This window comes from Lepidochelys olivacea, assembly GCF_965140295.1.
Source record: "Lepidochelys olivacea isolate rLepOli2 genome assembly, chromosome: 18".
Classification (NCBI taxonomy): Eukaryota; Metazoa; Chordata; order Testudines; family Cheloniidae; genus Lepidochelys; species Lepidochelys olivacea.
In genome coordinates, this window is record NC_140428.1 from 26,802,561 (window position 1) to 26,824,969 (window position 22,409).

A 22,409-nucleotide genomic window follows, 5' to 3' on the forward strand; every position below is an offset into this window, starting at 1 on the left:
GGGAATGTATTAGAATCCTGTGTCCCACTAGAGAAGGTCTCAATAAAACGTGGCACTGCAAGTGAGTTGGAAGACTGGAGGTTTATAGGAACAAGGAAGGTGGTTTTGGCTCACCATCTAAACACAGCTTGGCACAAGGCTGCTATAAACTTGGCTTTTCCAAAGGCCAGATGGGGGATGGGGGGTGTCTTTCATAACACAGTAAACTTGGAAGAAAAGAGCCTTGATGCTGAACTATGCTTGGCCTGTATTTTCATGCAAAAGCTTTGTTGCTAGTGAAGATATTTCTCTTCTCCTTCCTGCTCCTGCAGTGAGGTCCATAACCCCGTGCTTGCCACTTCACACGCTGCTGCCATAGAAACAAGCTGGGGTGTCACAAATAGAGCCTCCCAACATCACTGCAGGATCCAGTGGAACGTGCTCCTGTTTCTTGGGATGTCTGCGCCTTGCATAAGGAGGCTGTGGGATCAGTAACTTGATGACTTGAAATTTAAGCAACTCAATGGTCCACCAGATGCCTTTGGAGAGTGTTTAGTCCAGAACACACTGCATTACTTTTAAAGGGAGTTGTATGAATTTAGTGCCACAGGTTGGCAGCCAGTGACTTCAATCTTGACTTGCAGAACACCCTGCTCTTCCACATCTGGACAATGCTACCAAATTTCACTACCAAAGAACCATAGGATGGACGCAGTTGCCTTGGCAGAAGAACAACTTCTCTGTCGTTTACCGTAGTAGTCAAGTAAAACTGGTTATATCTGCATTATCTAAATTTCCTTTAGGGCTTGATTCTGCATGCTAAACCTCCAGCTGCCAGAAGCTGGGACTGGATGACAGAGGATGGATTATTCAAAATTGCCCTGTTCTGTTCCTTGCCTCTGAAGCATCTGGCACCGGCCACTGTCGGAAGACAGGATACTGGGCTAGATGGACCATTGGATTGACCCCGTATGGCTGTACTTATGTTCTTATATTATGTTAAGCTGCTGTAGGAACCCAGAAAAAGCACGTAATCACATGCTTAACTGTAAGCACATCTATAGTCCCACTGATTTGGGACTAAGTGCTTTGCTGGATCAAGGCCAGAATGCCCTTACTGAGAGTTAACATGTGCAGCACAAGTGGAGATGATTTGAACCATGTTCCAGGCTCATCACCATGCCACCAGAGCACTCCACACAGCCAGCTGCTAGGCTGATTCAAACTACAACTCACACAGACACTTGGAATTTTTTTTCCAATGGCTGATTTTTTCCCCACAACAAGGAAGAAGACAGTCTGGAATAGGACATGACCACATGTTGTATTACCCTGCTCGCAGGTAGCTCCTGTCCATCCAGCCGCACAGAGACACTGTCCACTAACATGGTCACAGGTGGCATCATTAAAGCAGCTGCATGCCTGACTGCAATTCTCTCCATACCAGTGATCCTTACAAGCTGCAGGGAAACAGAAGTAGGCACAACAACTAAGTAACAGGTATTAGTTACATAGACTTTTACTGCTGATTCAGAAATGCAGCTGTTTGGGAGAAGACAAAGGGGACGAACCCACAACCTCACCAACCAAAATGTTACAAGAAGGTCAGGTTAACTGCCAGCTATGCCTGCTCATGAAAAGTGTGTGTGTTGTGTGTGTGTGTGTGTTTAAAAAAAATTTTTTTACACTATCATGAGAAAATAACAGTCAGATTGTATATATGGTTGTAGTTCACAAATATGGACGTTATTTTTCCATGATATTTTGAAGGTAATCCATTGGGAAGCTGTTTTCACAGATGCCCCAAACCTCATTACTATCTGCAGTTAGGGGCACAGAGACTGAGCCATTCAAAACTTTTGGAGGTAAACTGCAAAATAGACAAAATTTGCCCCCAAAATTTCCCTGAGATTGGGAGTCTGTTTCAGATAAATGCTGCACAATTCAGATCCAGGTCAAAAGTGTCTCTGAACTTCTTGCAAGATTTCTAGCCCACTTTTATAGACTGAAGAACAGGATTTCTCTGGGACTTTTGGGATTTCCTGATTACAGTCAGGCTAGATGCAGCACAAGAACTGCCCATTCTGGCACTTCCACATCTGGCCCTAGCTGAAATCTGGCAGTAATAGGCAGATGTAAAAATAAGAAAAGCTAACTCAGCATTTCCAAACCTTCCCATGGGCATGGGTTATAGAAAAGGGTTACGCTCTGGGGGGGCCATGGAGAGGGGGGCTTATTTTTTCTGAGTCAATTTACCCTCCCTGGCTGGCACAGCTGTTCTCAGCATCCAATAAAGAGCACAACTGAAATGAGAGAGAAGATGAAAAGTGGAAAAGATCTGTGGAAACAGCAGGCATCCCTTGAAGGTGAAAACCATCAATGTCGCAGGAGACCCTGGTGCTGAGACCGGCCTTCCAACTACGTCTGAAACCCCACCTTCCTACTACTGCAGCAGTGCTCTGAGAATGAAGGATTTCATCACTGCAAGACTGAAGCAGGGTCTTTGATTATTTTGGCACAAGCACTTGCGTTGACTCTTCATACCAATGTGAAGGCAACAGCAAAGCTGTGTGTGTCATGCAGGAAAGAAGCCTTTTTTCCCCCCTCCCTAATGTTTGTTTCACTCGCACAAGCTCCTAAAGAGCTGCTGGCACCTCATGAAAAGCTTTGATAAATATTCACTAGAGTGACAATTTCATCCTGGACAAAATCCAGGTGGAGTAATTACCTTTAGCCAATCTAAGCTTCCACAGCAGTTTCAACTGAATATGGGATTCCTATACATAGAGCCAGATCCTCAGCTGGTGCAAATCAGAGCAGGTTCACTGACTTCAGTAAAGCTATGCTGATATACACCACCTGAGATCTGGCCCATCGTCTGTAAATTACTTGGTGTTCTTCTGGATGGAAGGGCAAAACCCACCTTCAAAGCTGATCCATGTACCTGGTACGTCCCTTTTCAAGGGCTACTGTTCTCATGTAGTATCATCCGACAGGAGTGCCACCCAGGGTTTAACTCCTCAATCAGCATCCATCAACTCCTGCTGCTTACTCCCTCCCTGACATCACACTCCTTTCTGTGGCATGAAAGCAACAGAGGTGGGAATAAGCAGCAAAAGAAATGCAGACACCAATCTCTTTGGATCACGTGCCAGGACAAAGAAACAAGGATACTGTATGATTGACTGCAAGCTGTCTCTGACCAAGTTCATCTTCAAAGGCACTAGTGGTCTGCAAATGGGAATCCTCTATTGGGATAGATTTAATGGTATAACCTCGGCACCTACTCTGGTTACAGTTAAGGCCAATCCAGCCGGTGGGACACGTGCAGCGCCCTGTCACATGATCACAGCGGGCTCCGTTCAGACATGTGCAGGTTTTCTGACACTCCAGTCCATAAAATCCATCGGGACAGGCTGGGAAAACAGAAAAAGTCCAGAAATGTTTGTATAATCGTCGGGGTGTGCAGAAGGCTGGAAATCTCCCAAGGAGAGAGGGACATTACACAATAGCTCATTCTGCTAATAAAGTGCTTTGCAAATGGATTTGTAGCAACTTCATAAAAAATGTACACCCTCACACCATGACACGATTCAAACTTGGAACTGCAGGGTACTGCCATAAGAGAGCCATGTCCCACAGAAAGCAAGGGCTGGTTATTCGAGACACTTGTGTTAGTGCCCCAGATTATCCTATCAAACAAGTTTATTTTTCTATATTAATATAACTATATTAATCAACACAGTATCTGAGAATTAAGCTGTGTTGACTGGTTAAAGCAGAGGACTAGGAGTCCAGATTTCTGGGTTTTGTTCCCCACTCTAGCTCACTATCTGTGGGTGAGCCATGCAAAGACTATTTACCACTTAAGTCTTGTTGCAAGGACCTTGTGCTAGCTCTTTGTGCATGGGTGAATTTCACCCTCAGATCTTGAGAAGTCATTTATCCTCTCTGTGCCTCCATTTCCCTATTGATATAAGAACGATACTGTGGGCTTGTCTACACAAACACTTAATTCACAGCAAGCTGGGGTGTGAATCTACCATGCACTTGCCTGCGTGTGGACTCTGCTGATGGGCAAGAACAGTTCCCTAGTGTACTTTATCTACCCCTCTTTGCAATGGTGTAGATCAAAGCACAGGAAGGAACTATTAGTATGAGTCAGCATGGTCCACATGGGAATAATGTATGGCAGATTCACACTGCATGTGTTGCAAACTAGAGTGTTTGTGTAGACAAGCCCTAAGTTGCAGGGGGTGAGGTTTCATTCATTCCTGTTTATAACCTGTTTGGAGATCCTTGGTTGGCAGCTGTTAACAATACTGTAAAACTCTTGTATTGACATATTACAAACTGGGCAGGAAGACTGGAGGAATGTTTGTTCCTGCATATTCAGTGCTATGGTTTATCCCACCTGTGTAGCGAGAACTCACTTCATGGTTCATTGGTGGGATACATTTCCTGTCCCATAAAAACTACAAATCCCCCTTCGACCTTTCTCTTGTGTATTTAGGGCTCCAATCGGAATGAGAACATAGCCAAGCGCTCGTCTCAGGGCCTAATGGTCTCTTCCCTTTGGCTGTGAAATGGGCTCCCCTTCTGCCTTCCAGGGCTGCGTGGTTGCTGGCAGACTAAAACTCACCTCCTTCCCGTCTCGCACCCCCGACACAAAACTGTCGTCAAAGCAGCTGCCAGCTCTTGGTGTTCCCTTCGTAATGTGAGTGGGCTGTCCTCTAGCCATCACTAAGGGGGGGGGGGGGTGTTGCAGTATCCACCGTAAAACCATGGGGCTCAAAGCTCTACAGCAAAATCCTGGTCTGAACTGAAATGGCCTCTTCAAGGTCTCACTCAACTCGGGAGGGAGTTTTTCAATTATTTGGTTTTCACTGTATAAAACCCACGTTACTGTGCTTATTGCAGGTGGCTGTTTGCAAGGCGTGGAACTAGGGACATGCTGGAAAAGCAAAACTGGCCCAGGTTTGTGACTAAGAGAAAAAGTGGTGCGTGGGGATTATCTGCTTCTTCAGTGATCTCCCTTGGGAGCAGACAAACATGTTAGTGTCAGTCTGAATCTTTGGCAAATCTCAGAGGATTGTTCAAAACTGCAGATGCTTTTAGTTAGTGAATTGTTTTACAAATACATTGATGGATGTTAAGGCTGTGGGGTTTAGCCACCATAATTAGAAGCTTTGGACCAGTAATGGGCTATTAGTATTGAGGTAGCCTAAAGACCCTAATCAAGGATGGGGCACTCATTGGACAAGCACATAATGACAAAGATGGTCCCTGCCCCAAGGCACTTACAGCTGAAGATGGGACTCTCCAAACGTTCATCAGCTTGATTTGGATAAATACCCCAAAAATGGGACCTTTGACAAAGTACCCAACCCGCGTGGAGTGGGATACCTTGCTGTGAGATTGGTGTTCCTTGCATCTGACCAGGTGGGAGATAAGGTGAGAGGACTTTTGTTGGCTCTTTCAATCTTAGTGGGAAACAGGAAGTGCAGAGCTACCCTTTTCAAATGCATGCACCATGCAAAAATCAGATAGCCTTCATGCTGCCAGAACATACCCACATGCATGTGCAAACAGGGAGGCTCCTTGTTTACATGCACCATCATTCACTTGTTTGTATGAACCTGTTATTTCCAGAATTAAACTTTGGGGCCAGCCTGGGACAGTGCAATAGTCCCCACAGCTCTGCTGGGTGCTTCTTGCCAACACTTCCAGTAGGAGGTCCTGCACAATTCCCAGTGACATGGAGACTTCATTAGACATGACAGGTTCCTTAGCTCTCCTTAAGGAGCAAAACCAGCGTACTCACCACGCTCACAGAATGTCCCGCTCCAGCCAGGGCTGCAAGTGCACGCCCCACTGACGTGGTCACAGACAGCTCCGTTGTGACACTGACACCGGTGTCGGCAGCTTAGCCCAAACCATCCTTCAGGACACTCTAGCAAATACAAGGCAACCAACGTTGACAAGAGTGTCCTTCCAATCAGGGTCATTTACGAGGCTACGTGAGGCCGCTGGTTCAGACCCTGCCGAGTGAGGGCAGCAGTGAATGAAAGCAGCGCTATCTGATGGCTGGTTGTTTGCAGTGGACTGGTGGTCTCTGCTCCAGGACTTAGGGAACAGATCCATGTCACCAAAACACCAATCACAGCTGGCACTCATTGGTAATACAGTAGAACCTCATACGAACGCCTCGGGAATGGAGGCTGTTCATAACTCTGAACAAAACGTTAGGGTTGTTCTTTCAAAAGTTCACAATTGAACATTGATTTAATACAGCTCTGAAACTTTACTATGCAGAAGAAAAATGCTGCTTTTAACCATCTTCATTTAAATGAAACAAGCCCAGAATCAGTTTCGTACCTTAGAGTCCTGACTGGCTTCGTATGGAGTAGCTCCAGAGCATCAGCCGGTGACTCCGTGACACCTTGTCAAATCTTTTTTTTTTAAACTTTCTCCCCCCGTTTTTTTGTAGCCGTTTACATTTAACAGAGCACTGTACAGTATTTGCTTTTTTCTTTTGGTCTCGGCTGCTGCCTGATCGCATACTTCTGGTTCCAAATGAGGGGAGTGGTTAACCGGTCAGTTCGTAACTCTCGTGTTCTACCGCATCAGCAAAGAGACCAGGCCTGGGAAAAGAACGAGCCCCACCCCAACAGATGTGCCATCATGGGGGAAGCTGGCCCTGCTTCTACCTGTGCTTTAACCATTGTGGATAAGCAGAGGGCTTCACTCAGCAGGGCTGCCAGGCCAGCATCTTTTCCTACCATAAAAGCTAATAGAGTTCAGCTTGGCTGAGCGCTCCAGCCTGGAACCCAAGGGCTAGACCAGCCTGCCGACAACACTCACTCTGATCACAACGGAGTCCCGTAGAGCCGGCTTCACAAACGCACTGTCCTGTCCTCATATTGCAACTTCCGTCACTGTTGCTGCAGTTGCAAGTGTTAGCACAATCTGGGCCCCAGTGGCCAGCGTCACAGGCTGAAACAGAGGAGAGACCATGCCGTGAATGGCAGTGCCCTTTGCTCAGCTGGGCAAGGACATGGGGGAGAAGGGGCTTTTCTTCTCTCCTCTGGATGCATGTGGCTTCCATCAATGGGCACGGCTTATTTGGGCCTAAGCTTTCGTGGGTAAAAAACCCCCACTTCTTCAGATGCAACTCCTCGTTGTTTTTGTGGATACAGACGAACAAGGTTATCCCTCTGATACTAGGGGATAAGGTAACACAGGGTACCACTGCATTTTGTACAGGGTCCTTTGTGCAGCTTGAATCCCCACAAAGGACACGGAAGGAGAGAGGGAGGGCAGGTAGGCAGAGGGGCTGTGACAGACAGTTGCACAGACAGAACAGAGACACATGAAAGCGAACATACACTGAGAGGTGCCCTCCACACAGTGTCCATGGCACACGAAGAGTGCTGTACCTCTCCTGCAGTTATCCCCAGTCCAGCCAGGGGCACAGCTACATTTCCCTGTCACCGGGTGACAATATCCATCATTCCCACAGCTACATCTCATCTGGCAGCCTGGCCCAAACCAGCCAGCTGGACACACTGCAAGGGAAGAGAGATATTAAGAGCAAACTGCTGCAAACGGTGCAGTAGTTACATTTTTGACAGGCAGCGTGTGGTGTTACACACCCTGATTTCCAGCATGGCTCTAGTGCAGGGCCATCAAGATTGGCCCAGCCACATGCTTTAAAAACCCTGCTTGCCTGATGCTCCCGCCTGGGCTGACCAGGTCCAGGAACCTGCCCTGAGGAGCTGCATTCCTTCTGGCATTACTGCTTCCTTCCATACATCAGACAAGGAGGAGGATTAAGCCACTTACCTGCAAGCAGCTAGACTTTAGCTCCATACCACTGCCAGACCACAGAGGGATTGTCTGAGCAGAGCACCGGGCCCCAGGAACTGACTCACTGTGTGACTCTGGGCCAGCTGCACAACTTCTTGGTACCTTGGTTTCCCAGGCGTAGGCTACGTTTAAAATTTAGGTCAACATAGTGACATCAGTCAGGCACAGGTGTTGGAACTAAGGGTGCGGTGGGGGAGGGTGCTGCTGCACCCCCAGCTTGAAATGGTTTCCATCGTATACGGGGTTTGCACTTTGGGTCAATGGCTCTCCGCTCCCCCACTGTAAAAATGGTTCCAGCACCCCTGCAGTTAGGGGTGTGAGAAATGCACAGCCCTGGCTGACGTAGCTATGCCAACCTCACCCCCAACTCTGTCGACAGAAGCTACCATCACTTGGGGAGGCGGTGTTCCTACACCAACAGAAAAATCCCTTCTGTTGCTGTAGGCTGCACCTCCACTATGGGGTTACGGCACTGCAGCGACGCTGGTATAGTCCTCCTAGCGTAGACATAGTCCCTACAAAAGGGACCCGTGGTAGCTCGTAGGAGCTGCAAGGACACCAGCTAACGCCCGGCACTCCAGGATGTAAAATGCTAAGCGCTGTTTCTTCTTTAGCTCAGTGGTGACAGATAACCACAGGCTCAGATCAATAAGTAGGATAGTCCAGGCCACACCTGTAGGAATCCTAGTGATCACCACCCACGCGCATTCACTGAGATGGAACAAATCCAGCCTTAAATGTCCCCACTTACCCTCCTGGCAGCGACTGCCAATGTACCCAGGTGGACACAGGCAGGCACCCGTGGCCGGGTCACAGCTGGCGTCGTTCTCACACTCCAGGCAGATCTCCTGGCAGCCCACTCCCCAGCGGCCATCGGGGCAAGCTGAAGCACAGACAGAGATGGATGCCAGAGGAATCTCCACTCATTATTCCAAAAGGCAGCTAGTGCTGGGGAAAGACGCCAGCTCCAGAGCCCTGGAGGATAACACGCTCCCTTTCTCCACAGAGCTGGTGTAGTAAGGGCAGGGAGAGGGCAAGCTTCTGTGCAGCCAGTGCATGCAATCCCGCCTTGGAGAGGCCACCCCTGGGGATGGAACCCATTCTGCTGAGAATACTAATACGGTGGCAATTAGTACCAACCGCAATGCGGACACCCGTCCACTAGGAAATGGCTGAAGACCACCATGCTGCCCACTCTACACCTTTCTCACCCTTGCTGTTACTGCTGCTCCTCACATCAGGGCCTGGGGACAGGAAAAGCAAATGCCACGAACAAAAGATGCCCCAAAAACCACTAACGAGTTTTCAAATCTGTTTCCCCCCCACCCCCCGACCCCCATCTCTCATCCACCAGCCCACATTCCTGGACAGAACCCCACCCTCATTCAAATGCTTTCAGAGAGAGTATTCACCCGGTTTACATTCTCCAGGGAGTTTTATTGTTATTTACTTTAAATTAAGCTTTTTTCCTTACTACCTGGATCCCTGGGTCCTACTCCAGAAAAGGGAGGGAAGTTAATGACATTAGAAAGGCAGCACTGAAGTCACACAGTTAAACTTAACAAGCCTTTTCTTCGCCCACCAGGCAATCTTTCCAGGAGTTTGAACAACGTCAATGTAAATGGGAACGAGCTGGGAAATCTGTTTCTTTGATTCCAGAGCATTCTTTCAAATATTACAGCCCTGGGGTGCCTGCAAGCCCTGGGAACCATGCCACAAAGCCATTTAAAAAGAACTAAAGAGACAGGTTTATTTTATTGTTTCTTTATGACTTAAGTGAGGCTTGTGCTCTCGTGATCTGAATTTCCTTTCTTTCAGTATGGAGCTGGGGGACAGACTACACGCATCCCAGCTCTTGGGGCCAGTTATCTTTATGACAACGGAGTCTCTACGAATGCCATCATCCTGCACTACTCCTGTCTGTCTGGAATCTTCTTCCCTTACCAGCCAAAACGTTCTCTCTGCTGCACCGTTCCATACCGGGAGTGGAATCAGGTACATTGTCTCTACAAACTCAGCAATGCTGCCTCCCCCACAGCAAATGCTATTAATTCCTGAGCTGGTTTTCTGAATCCACTTTGCTTGTTCCATGCATTAGCAGGCTCTGTTTGTTTTCTTCACCTGTTTTGCTTGTTTTTCTTCTGATATTCTAGATGAAAATGACAGTTTGTGTGCACAAGCCCTAACCCACCAGTTCTTCATCAAAGCCACATTGCTGGGAATCTCAAATGCCACTGCTTCAGAAAGAACAATTCATCCAGTGCCAGGGGATTTACAGTGACACAGAATTCCAGCCAGAGTTACTGAGGTCGAATAGGCTGAACCAAGTTTTCCCTAGCACTTGGAGTCTCTAGGAATCCCAAAGCAGCTGCTGAGTAAGGAACTGAACCTTCACAACGCACTGACTGCGTGCAGGCAGCTGGTGCACCTGAAGCCCAGCATCAACTATGTGAGGGACACACGGTAAAGCAGGCCAGCCGCTTACGGGCACTAAAAAAGGGCCTGATCCTGCATGCCTTCTGCATGATGCTGCTTTCCATCCATTCCCACTGGGTTCAATGGGAACTGATGGTGCTCAGCACTCCCCACAATGGCATCCTAAAATTGTAAGAGCTAACCACTTGCTTTTGCTGTGCATTGAGATAGGTTTGCTTTCTTGCCTGCTTTATGCAAGCACATAATTCTGCAACCTAGGCTAGCCCAAGCACTTTCCAATGTGTTTCTTGCTGCTTGATCTTACAATTAGTGAGTTCTGACCTGCTCCTCAGTAAGAAAATGTTTTAAGCAGGTGGTCAGCATTCAGGCAAGATGGTTTCTTCACGTTGCTAGACAGAGATCTTGCTCAGCATTCCTAAGATTTGCATTTAGTTCCAAAAAGGAGCCAAGAAGCTGAGAAGTGCTAAAGCTGAGTCAAGCATCCTTCTTAAAGTGATAGCAAGACCCTCCAATGGCTGGGGGGAACTATTAAGTGCCGTACATGTGTGTCTTATATTGCTCAGTCAAGCTATTAGAACTAAGACATTTCAATATGACTAATATCTTCCAGCTGTTGTAGCTAACTTTTTTATTTAGGGATCTCTGGTCTTCCAGACATTAAAGGGACATGGTGAGGATGATAAAAAAAAGAAAATATCCATCTGTAAAGAAAAATTCCTTAGACTTCAACACCTGGAAACTCCAATTCACTTTTCATTCCTCACTTGCTTACACGTCATTCAGCTTGGACAATGAACCTCGACTAGCTTGTTTTATTGTCAGTGTCTTGGACACAAGAATAATGCTGCCTTTTTTTTTTTTTTTTTTTTACACTTTCTCACAATCTATTTGCAGGAGGTTTGTAAAACCTCTTTAACAAAAGAAAAAGAACCCCCCAAATGGACAGTTTAACTCTCCCCCCACCACCCGCAGCCACACCTCTTGCCTTCTCACCTCGGCCACAGTCAAGTCCTGTTCTACCCGGCAAACAGATGCACTTCCCAGTGAGCCGGTCGCAGGGGGAGCTGCCACAGGAACAGGATTGTAAACAGTTAACCCCAAACTTCCCTTCTGGGCACTCTACAGTTAAAATAATGGAGGAGAAATCACACTTCACTATGACACATTTTCCAAGAGAAGACTTTCAGCCAATCACAGCTCAGATCCCTCACGTCATCACAAAAGAGATACCTCTTCCCTGACTCTGTGGGGTCACATTATGGCTGTTTCCCGGTGCATGTGTCAGAAGTGGAGAGGGGAAATGGCTCCCTCCACTGGAAAGGAGCATAACCACACTGCATATTGCTGAGGAGCTGGGGAGGGTGGCGTGAACACAGGACCAGACACAGCCGCTGATGCGCTCCATGCTGCAGAGGGAATATGTCTTAGTGGGGTGTGTGTGTGGCCACGCTGTCATTCACCCTAGCCATCATGCCCTCCTCCCCCCTCCAGACCTCACCCTACCCACCAGGCCCACAGTGAGAGGTCCCTGACAAGGAGGCAGCACAGAAATTTCACAGCACCACACAGTTTTTCTATTTGAAATGAGCTCCTCTATTGCTACCTGCCCTTTCACAGGAAAGCTCATGTGTTCAGTAACTACCATTTGAGGCCAAACCGCCCTCCCCTGCTGCCTATGGTTTGCTGCCTGCAAAGTGTCCTTATTAGAGGTCACCCAGAGCACAAACATTCATCCACAGGCAGGAGCTGCCAGATTTTAGCACCTTTAGTGTATTTCCACCAAGACTGGGCATTGTCTGTAAACCAGCCCACATTCCTTCCTGGCCTGGAACCATGGAGGACCTCATGTCAGTGGTTCCCTTGTACTGAAACACAACTGACCCATTTTCTGGCATCTTGTTTCTGTAATCCGACCAATGAAATGTCTGTCAAATTTACCTATGGCTAAATCTTAATGCTCAGGGAAGCTAAAGGAGAATTCCCCCCCAAAACCAAAAACACAGTAAACTAAGGGAGGACGGGAAGGATGTTCACATGGCTAGTTTTTCCTGTGTTCCCTTAGCAATTAAGGAGGATATTTCTGTTTGGGTCAGGGATTTCCTGCCTCAACTGTACAATATGTGGAGAAGTCGCAACCATTCATTTGTCAAATCAGTCTCTTGCCATCAAAATGATTGCGACGGCCTCAATTCAACATTATGATATCGCTGCAGGATACGATAGGAAGGCGAATGCCGTGCAAGAAGCCCCCAGGCTTATACTGAGTCACACGTAAAATGGACGCACACTGGCACACAAACAGACACCACTGACGTCAGTTAACCCCATGCAAGTGCCAAGAGGAATAGCCCTAAGACCCTCCATAACTGCATGCCTCACCCCTTGAGCTACAGAAGTGGCTTTCAACACCTCAGCACATCTGACCTCCCGTCCACTAGAGGGCAGATGTGCACACACTTGCACGCCAGAACACTATTTTCAGATGAGTCAAACCTCGACTCTCCCAAATCATTGCCTAACCCGAAGTCCAAAAAAAAAAAAAAAACCACACCTCTAAGTCGAAGACCGAAGTTCTCAGACATTACAGAGTCCAATTTTTATGAGTCAGCACTGTCGACAATGGATAATGTAATGCAAAGCGAGCAAGAGAATTATCATGCACAAGAGGAACGCACATTTTCATTTCCTTTGCTCACTGTGCGAGGCTTGTTTGGGAAAGCCAGATTTTGGTTTTTTGCAGAATGATCTGCTTTAGTAATTAAGTCCCACATAGACCGAGTGCCTCAAAGTTAAAGATCCTTAAATCCTATTTGAATCTCTGAGGAGAGCTCCAGGCTTGGAATGTGTTTGTACACGTGCCCCAGCCTTTCATAAGACTCAAGCATTGTAACACACTGACACTCACAAAAGATGGAGGGGGAAAAACCCCCGCACATGTTCAGAGATTTAAAGCAACACTGCAGAGTTTTCTAATGTTTCTCTTCTTTGCTAATGGGTGGCAGATGCTTGTCTTCGCTCTTTAATAGTTTCCAGATCCAAACAAGAGTCAAGAGCCTATTATTTCTATGAAAATATTTGTGTTATTTCCTAGGACTCTTCCCTGAGGACTTTAGCTCCATTCTTTATTCTTTCAAAAAGCATCTCCTGATTGACATTTCCAACCTCTGGACTAGCTCAGTGGCTCCAGAGGCAGCACAGTTCTCTGCCATATGGAAGATCTGAGACCACCAGTGACCTTAGGAAGGACCCCTGCTTCCCAGGTGATTGGAAGCTAGGAACCCTGTAGTGAAGCACAAACTTTGCAAAGGTTTTCTGCATCTCCTCTGGTAGATTCCTGAAACTCTCGTAGATTTGGCAAGGAGGGCAGAATATCAGAGAAAGAGGGCAAGAACTGCAGGAGAATAATGCCTGATTGGCATGGAAGAATCACTAAGAAAAATCAGTGGCATTAGCATTTGGTCAGTCCCATGGGCATAACATTGGCCATGATGGGAGACACAAGCATGAATCTAACTTTGAGACAGTGTTGGACAATCCTCACAGGGCTCAGCAGTCCAGCACAGATGTGCAACCCAAAGATCAGACTTTTACCACAAAAGGGTGCCAGCTACAAAGTTTGGATGCGACCATCCCAAAGTTTTGAGGTGTGCTCAGCTACAGGGTTTATCCCAAGTTTCTGGTCTAGAAAACTGACAAGAATGGGCTGACAAGATTTTGAGCACCTCCTGCCTACAGTCAGAGCTAAATTAACCTTACACAGACAACTTTTCTTGCTGTATTTTGGCAGAGCCACTTATACACCTGGATAGTACCAGGAAGCATATGACAATTAAAACATTTTTGGAGGGAAAAAAGGAGAAGCACTTTCACGAACCTCAAAGAAAAAAGAATCCGTTTGAGTTGGTTGAAGTGACAGGCAAAAGAGTGGTGGTGGGGGCCTCTGGGGTCTCTCTTATTTCCCCCCGTCGCTTTTTGCAGCACTATTATTCAAACACAAAATTATGCCACAGAGCTTGTTGCTAAGAGGGTAGTCATGTCAGCAGAGAGCGTGGGTTGCAGGCACAGAGCCCAAGCTGATCGAGATAGATTATTTGCTGTCATTGGCTTTTCACAGGAATGTAGAATAGATATAAAAGCAATCCCTTTGACTTGCTCTACTGGAATATTTTGGTGAAAATCTACGGCTTTCACCTTCACTGATAAAATGAATGGGCTACATTTTCTGTGCTGTTATTCAGCATAAGCACATGCTACTAAATTACACTAACATTTGGTAGTCACAGTCAGAATTTGGACAATGAGCAGCAGCGAGTGTTTTTATGCTGTGGGTTTTTTCCTTTCTATGTCTGAAGACGACAGCACTTGGATATTTCCTATCAGATCCAAGAAGTTGGCACTAAGGTTAGAGGAGACAAAAATGGGGCCCAGAGGGGGCCACTCCTCCCCCCGGCATCTCCATGGACCAAGAACTGATGAATGAACACGTGACATGCTGCAATCACACAGGTCACTCTGTTGGTGTGTTATAGCCCTTCCCCCACCTGTGTCTGTCTTGTCTACTCTGACCAAAGCTCTTCAGGGCAGGGTCTGTCTGCCACTCTGGGTTTGAACAGCGCCTAGTACAATGGGGCCCCTTCCTTGGCTGGCCCATAAGCAGCAATGTCAGAAACACGTAATAACAATAATTAAATGCGCCAAGAACAAAACAGCTACACAAAAGGGGATGATGCTTTTTGATCCGTGGGCCAAACTGGAGGCTGGACCAAAGTCCAATTTTCCAAGTTCTGTTGCAGTCATGTTTCCTGGTTAATCATCCCCTTACACCTCACAGCAACAGTTCTTCTACTGTCTTTTTACATTAATCTACGAGAATTCACTGCAAGAAAATCTAACATGCACCTCTGCCATGAACTAACAAAGCCAGGGAGCTCGTACAGTCTGAGCACTGCACCGCAGTTAGCCGGGAGGTTCAGTCATGTATTCCAGTTGCCAGGCTGCCTGGCAGGACATTGAGAAAAGGATCATATGGGGGCACCAGGTTAAATTTTAAGACCACTGAAATATAAGATTTTCTTCTCCTCTTTCAGATCAAAAAAAGCTTTAATATGGAATAAAACGCAGAAAGGAGACTCTGACTCCATTCTGCCAGGGATGGAATGCCTGAAAAAGAACAGATGTCAAAGGAAGAAGAAGAAAATGCTGCTAAATATCATCTTCATCTACAAAAGCCGAGGCACCCAAATGGCAGGATAAAGTGTTGCTTTTTCCTCCTGCTCTGATTAAGAATCATTATTAAAAAATGTTTCCCTCCACACTTTAAAAAACTGCAATGCTTTGATACAGCCCCTGGGTGTTCTTTTATCATCTAAAGCCATTTCAATTTCAGCTTATTTCTTCTGGCTTCACTCCTATAGGGAGAGGAAGCTTAAATTGACCCCTACAGATGTTCAGACTCTGCACAGGCAGCAGCTGGCACAGGACACTGCAGGCACCCTGGAAAGATGTTTGGCCTAACAAGGAGAAGTACACAAGAAGGTGGAATGTGTGAACTGGAAGTTGGGACATAGAAAAATTTTGTCCCAATTCATTTCTGAAATTCACAAGCCCTTCAGTGAACTTGAGAGGCAATAAATCAGGGCTCATCCTTGGAGAACTAACAGACAAACTCTAGCCACGTTACAGCGCCCAGTCACTGAACAGACATATAGAGGCAACATTTTCAAAGGGACTTGCGATTGTGGATGCCCAACTTGAAATATCTGAAAGAAGCCAAATCAGGTCCCTTTACAGTGTCCCACACTGGGGATCCAAAACTGGAAGTACCCAAAGACACCAGTAGGGGCTTTTGAGAATTTAGACCAGAAGCCACACAGGAACGGCTTTAATAATGCTTCATTTCAAAGAACTGCCTGCCTAGAAATAAACCATTCACACCAACCCTTGTACAGAGTCTGTGTCCTTTATTTGTCTAATAAGCATTTTACAATTAAATATGCCACCCTCAATGTAAAGTGCTGTAAATGCCTCTGTAAATATATCGATGTATGAAAAACTGGTGTTCTAAATAGTTTGGCACTGATTTGGAAGCCAGTTATATTGTACTTCCAATGAGACTTAGGTTTCCAAGTCACGTAGGCACTTGCGAAAAATCTACCCCGTATCTACAGTGTGCTTAAAAATTGTTACGTGTGTCATTAACGCCTTTGTAACCTTTGAGGCAAGTAACCTTTAGAACAGTAGAATAGAGAGGAACATATATTGACCCCAAGCACTGTAGTCATGCTATAGCGAGAGGAATCAGCCTTGCAAAGCATAAAGTATCTGGACTCCACCTGCCGAGTTATTCTCTCTCTCCGTTTTTAGAGCATGTTGGTTACTGCAGTACCTGGGAAATCTCCTCCCTAACCCCCTGTGGTTTTGATACACTATAACAAGCTGAACAGCGGCATTCAGAGGTAGCTGCCAGCGAAGCTCACTGAGCTTCTGAAAAGTAGAATATGATACATGCACAATCTGTGCTGGTGCAACACTTGTCCTTCCGCAACCCAGTTCCACATGCGGTTTTTACCTTGGTCGCAGTTCTCCCCATGGTAACCCTCGGGACACTCTTTCTGACACTCTCCGCTCACATGGTCACAGGAAACTCCCAAGGGGCAACTACATTTGTTCTTGCAGCCACCACCATAATAGCCAGAGTCACACTCTGTTAATGACAGACATTGAAAAGAAAAAGCATTCGGCATTAGCAGACAGACCTGGGAAGAACACGCTGCCCAAACTGAGTATCAGGGATTCGAGGTACCTGCAGCGGAACGCTAACAGACCCCTCACTGATCTAATATATCACACCTAGCTGCACTGTGGACACAAGTTCAGGGAGTTTCCACCGGCATCCAATGTGTGTGGAACTAGACACCCTAAGTTAGCTGACCAAGGCTGAAAATTGGGCTTGCTCCTGTTCTAATTCACAGGATGTCCTTGGGGAGGATCTTAGTGGTTCTTTGTTTTCCCAGTAAAATTAATGAGCGGGGGAAAAAAAGGAAAGCCCAGGGAAATACTCCCCTAAACAGCCCATGTCACCTGACCACTCACTTGTCTGACACCTTTTGCCATGATAACCAGGTTTGCATCTGCAGGAGCCATCCTTCTTGTCACACTCCTGGGTATTCTGCTGCACACACAGGCATTCTTCAGAGCACCCAGGCCCATAGGCCCACTTCGGGCAGGCTAGATGTGTTGGGAAAGCATCATTAAGTGCTTTGGGAAACCAAACAGCAGAGAACAACCAATAGCATCATTATCACCCTCCAAAGACCCTGCCCAAAGGGAACTCTTAGAAAGATCTGTCTGACAGTGTTAGAAGGTAACGGTGTTAGAAAGGGTTCATCCTGGTTTTGAAAAAGTTAATGTGGGCCTGAGAGGCTAACTAACTCACCTGGCTGCACCTAGAGGGTGGGAACCAGGCCTAACTACAGATGAAGCCAAGCTAGGTGATGACTATAAAGGAAGGAAGACCAGATTAGAAGGGGGCTGCAGGAAGAGAATGTTTCAGTCTGTCGTTGGCTGTAGAGAGTGGAGAGACTGGCAGGGTCAAGGAGGAGGCCCAGGGAGATAGCTGGCCTGGGGGATTCTCCCTGAAGTACAGAAGTCTGAAAGGATACCAAGAGAGACAAGGAGCAGCCATCAGGGTGGAGCAAGCTGCAGTGGTGAGCCCTGATAAAAGGGCAGGATCTGGACTTCCGAGGAGAGAGCCCTGGGAGGCATTCAACTGCGAAACAGAGAGGGATGAAAGGTCAAGCCCGAGAAGGGAAGAAGTTGGGTGTGTTTGTTGTACTTTTAGTTAGGGATTTTGTTGGGGGATTCCAGAGGAGAGCCCTGCTAGTCCCAGCCTTGAGAAAGGGTGAAGCTAGAGAGGTTGTGGGGAAATGGCCTGAAAAAGAAAGAGGAAGAAGTCCAGGCAGGCAGCAGCAAGGAGTCTGCATGAGGCCCCTGATAAGAGGATAAGAATAACTGAAAGCCCTGAGAGAAGGATATGAGGATCATGGGACCCAGAGATGGGGTAAGGACATTGTTACCCTGGAATGGTTGGGGACTAAAATGTGACCTGGCTGAAGGGCCAAGTCATGAGAAGAAGCAGACGATGGCATGGAAAAGGAAAGCTACCTACACCACACCCAGCCACCAGGGGGCACACCAGCAGTCAGCCAACCCTTCTATGGCTGGCCAGACTCACCTAAATGGCAGTATCGTCCGTAAAGTCCAGGGTCACACAAACAGGCCCCGTAAATTCGATGGCACCGACCTCTGTTGGCACAGTTGCATTTCTTCCTGCATTGTTTCCCAAAGAATCCTTTAGGGCAGCCTAGAAAGAGGAAAATGTACTCCGGTAAGAACACCCAGCACAGGAGTGTCACGTCACTTTCAAAGTGGGTGCTGATAATGGAACTTGGCAAGAACACCCCCATTGCAAAATCACTGCCTGTATAGGATAACAAATTATCACAGTCCTACAGGGCACCTGGATGTGAAAGACGGAATGGATCATTCTGTCATGAAGAATAATGTCTGCCTCTCTGTGAGATAAGATATCAATAAGGGGGTAATCAAATCATATGCTTCTGGGCATTATCCAATGGCTGCGGGGATCAGAAAGGATTTGCATCTCTCACCTCATGTACAGGGCTGTTTATTAGGTTAGATGCATTATGGAGTGTTGGGACTCTCTCTGAAGCATCAGGAATCAGCAAATACCACAGACGGGATACTGGACTTGATAGAGAGTGATTTGATCTAGTGTGACACATCCTATGCTACAGGATGATGACAAACCCATTCTACAGACAGACCTCTACAAACAACTAGAAAACACCAAATTACCATTGTCAGCTCCGGGACACCTTTCAGTGCAAAGGCTCCCAAAGTGCTTTACAACCAGAAATGCACAGAAGCACTGAAATGCAGCCGCATCCAGGGTACCAGATGGGAAGCACCAGGTTAGAAATAAAGGCCAGTGGGAAACAAATGCCCTGTGATTTCTGATGACCCCCTAGATCAAACAGAACCTCACCCAGCAAATCACATGGTACTTCCTCCCTTTATGCATCCAAGATACTCCCCAGTGCACCCAGCACCATTGTTTCCACATTGGAAGGACAAAGGGCTGAGTCAATCCTGCTGGCAGCCAAACATGGAGTTCCAGGAAGTCTAGCTTTTTCAGACCTGACACTTAGACCACTAAGCCACCCCCTGGGAAAACTGACAATCATATTTGAACTGTTAAAGGAATAGAACAGTTGCCAGGTTTTTATTAATGCTGAAGAATTTAATATTAGAAGCATATGCCAAATACACTGCATCCGCAGAACACTCCCACCATCAGAGGTACAGGTAGCACAAGCCTTCTCCCATCTGATAACAACATCATACAGTTTAGGAAGAAGGAAGGCTGTCTGGCCCAATTCGCCAGCTCTTTATTGTTTATCTTAACCCCACCTTCCTGCTTTTTCACTGTGCCCCTCAGCTGCCTCCTTCCTAAGGAAAAACGTCTGGGTGTGCCTCAAACTCAGATATACTCTGCTTCAATTGCCTTCTCCAGCAATGGATTCCGTCTGCTCCTAACCACTTGAATGAAGTCATTTTAATGGAATTTCTTACTGCCTCCTTGTTTTCACGTTTTTAGATTATATCTCCATGATTTTAACCCTTCAGGGTGAAACATAAATCAATATCTACCCCAGTTCAACTGATCCCTTTTGTGCAAGAAGATGGGAAGCGACTATTCTCAAATGTCTCCAGTGTCTACCTCCACTTCAGCGACAACCATGACACCTTTCCACACCACTTCTACTTCTTATGACTTGGAACCTTTTTTCTTTTTTTTTTTTGGCTGCCTTCCACTGAACTTTCCCCAAGACAATCATCTGCTAAGAGGCAGTGCCCATTACTGCTCCCTGTGTCTCAAGGAGGACGTCACTGATCTGCTAAACTCGGGCTGCAAGGTGCGTGGGGCAGGAATTTGGGCGTGACCTAGAACACTGATTCCTGGCAAGTGGGTTTTTCAATCACCCTTTTCATATGGAAAAAAAAGTCTCTTTAAACACAAGACTACGTGACCCAGCAAGTGAGATGGAATCTAGGGATGTGTCAGAGTCTCACACACAGTGATGTTCCAAGCAAAGGGTTAAAAGATGCCAGGTGCCCTTAAAATACAGGTGTCAGGTAACAGATTAAAGAATATAAACTGAACAATAGAGCACATCCTATGTAAAGTGCTTCTAAGTTTTAACAGAACCACAAGTGGACAGTGAACCCCTGGGCATCACACTTGGCTATGATCTCCATTTATCACTAGAGCAAACACTCCACTATAAAGTATCAATTCAAATAGCAAATGAACTATCCTGTTAGCTCTGGGAATGGAGTTTGTAAGCAGTTAAGAAATATTGTTTTCCTCTTGCTCTGTCCCCAATTTCATTAAAACACATTCTACAGTAAAAAGAGGAGAGCAAGACAATTAGGAAGGTACAACCCCCAGCACCTTGTGCAAGAATTCAGGGCCCAGAATAGCAGAGAGACTGCACCTATCCTATGCACAGATCCCTCTGTCCTTCCTCCACATGTATTGCACTGATATCATTCTTTCCTTTTTCCAGTACTTTATTAGCATTAACTAATCATCACAACACATTGGTGAGGGCACAGAGATACTGATTGCCCATTTTACAAATGGGGAAGCTGAGGTGGAGAGGTTAAATGACTTGCCTGAGGTCACTGAAAGAGTCAGTGTCAGAGCTGATATTGATGCTCGGGAGTTCCTGGTCCGCTGTCCTGTGCTGATACTTTCTGCTCTGCCCACCCCAGCTCCCAAACTGCTTAATCTGTGCATGAAACATTACTCACAATGTGCGTGGCACAGTGAGTGCGGCCAGACTGTGCCTTCAGTTACAGAACCAGGAGCACAGGGTGGCCCAGTGTTTCTATCAGCCTGCTGTCTAACTGCTTAGAATGAAGCCTTCCCGCACAGAAGCACCTCCCTCACCATCATGTCACTGGGCTAAGGGGAGCGAAAAGGGGGAGTCTCATTACTGCATGAAGCAGGAGATTGGGAACTTGACCATACCATCCTCACACAGTTCTCCACTGACCCCAGGTGGGCAGCGGCACTTCCCAGTCACTGGATCACACGTGCCTCCATTCTTACAGTGGCAGGTGAAGCTGCAGTTCCTCCCAAAGGTGCCTTCGGGACAGGCTGTGAGGGGACAGAGAGACAGAGGTCAGAAAGGCGATTGTACTGTCACAGCTATTTGTTGATTTGTATTGCCCTAGATCAGAGGCTCTCAAACTTTTTTTTTCTGCGGACCACTTGAAAATTACGGAGGGTCTTGGCGGACCACCTCTTTCCAAATGTTGTTTGTACCATTAGCTATATAAAAAAAAAAACCCTTAATAATAAACTTTTTTTGTTCTATAAATAAAAGCACACGACTCATTTTAATAGTAGTAGTCTTAACCTTTCTAACGTGACGGATGTGCCCTCTCTCCCCCGCCACAGCAGCCCCCAAGTTGGGGCTGGGAAGGAGGGGGGTCTCCCCAGCAACCACAGCCCTGGAACTGGGGAAAGTCGTCTCTTTCTCTGGCCGTCGCAGCCCTGCAGGTCCCAAATTCCCCCCACCCCCTCTTCTCACCCCATTGCTCCCTCCCACCTACTCCCTATTCCCCCCAAGGCCACCACCTCACCTTACATGTGCATCTTCTCCAGAGTCCAGGCACCTAATTAGTGGAGCCACACCTGTGCGGCTCCACTAATTAGATGGGTGGCCCTTCATTTTGTCATGTGCAGCCGCCCAGGTGTGTACCTTAGAGGGAAATATCTGTGGACCACCTGAATGGAGCTGGCGAACCACTGCTGGTCCATGGACCACAGTTTGAGAACCACTGCCCTAGATTGACAGATTAATTACAATAAGGTCTGACACTCAGCCCAAAGGGTTTCCAGCAAACTCAGTGAGACCTTTCCCTGCTTGACTTGCAGCAAGCACGTCCTGACATCGTAGTAATTCAAATGGATGACAGTGAAGCAGAGAAAGGGACATGGGGATGTCTGAAACCAATACAGTGCAGTGGGA

The 22,409-nt window shown here is 46.9% G+C and overlaps 1 protein-coding gene across 7 annotated transcripts in view; it reads right to left on the reverse strand.

Annotated features, from left to right (window-relative positions):
* MEGF6 (multiple EGF like domains 6) overlaps positions 1–22,409 on the reverse strand; it is a 254,375-nt gene that overhangs the window by 17,026 nt on the left and 214,940 nt on the right. For all 7 annotated transcript variants that reach the window (XM_084651674.1, XM_084651673.1, XM_084651677.1 and 4 more), the window contains 11 exons: positions 21,404–21,532; positions 18,518–18,646; positions 17,377–17,511; positions 16,853–16,987; positions 11,278–11,403; positions 8,600–8,731; positions 7,419–7,547; positions 6,844–6,975; positions 5,804–5,932; positions 3,267–3,395; positions 1,311–1,439 (listed from right to left, as the gene is read on the reverse strand). In XM_084651674.1, coding sequence (XP_084507800.1) covers positions 1,311–1,439; positions 3,267–3,395; positions 5,804–5,932; positions 6,844–6,975; positions 7,419–7,547; positions 8,600–8,731; positions 11,278–11,403; positions 16,853–16,987; positions 17,377–17,511; positions 18,518–18,646; positions 21,404–21,532 — 1,434 coding nt within the window. The remainder of the gene's footprint in view (positions 1–1,310; positions 1,440–3,266; positions 3,396–5,803; positions 5,933–6,843; positions 6,976–7,418; positions 7,548–8,599; positions 8,732–11,277; positions 11,404–16,852; positions 16,988–17,376; positions 17,512–18,517; positions 18,647–21,403; positions 21,533–22,409) is intronic.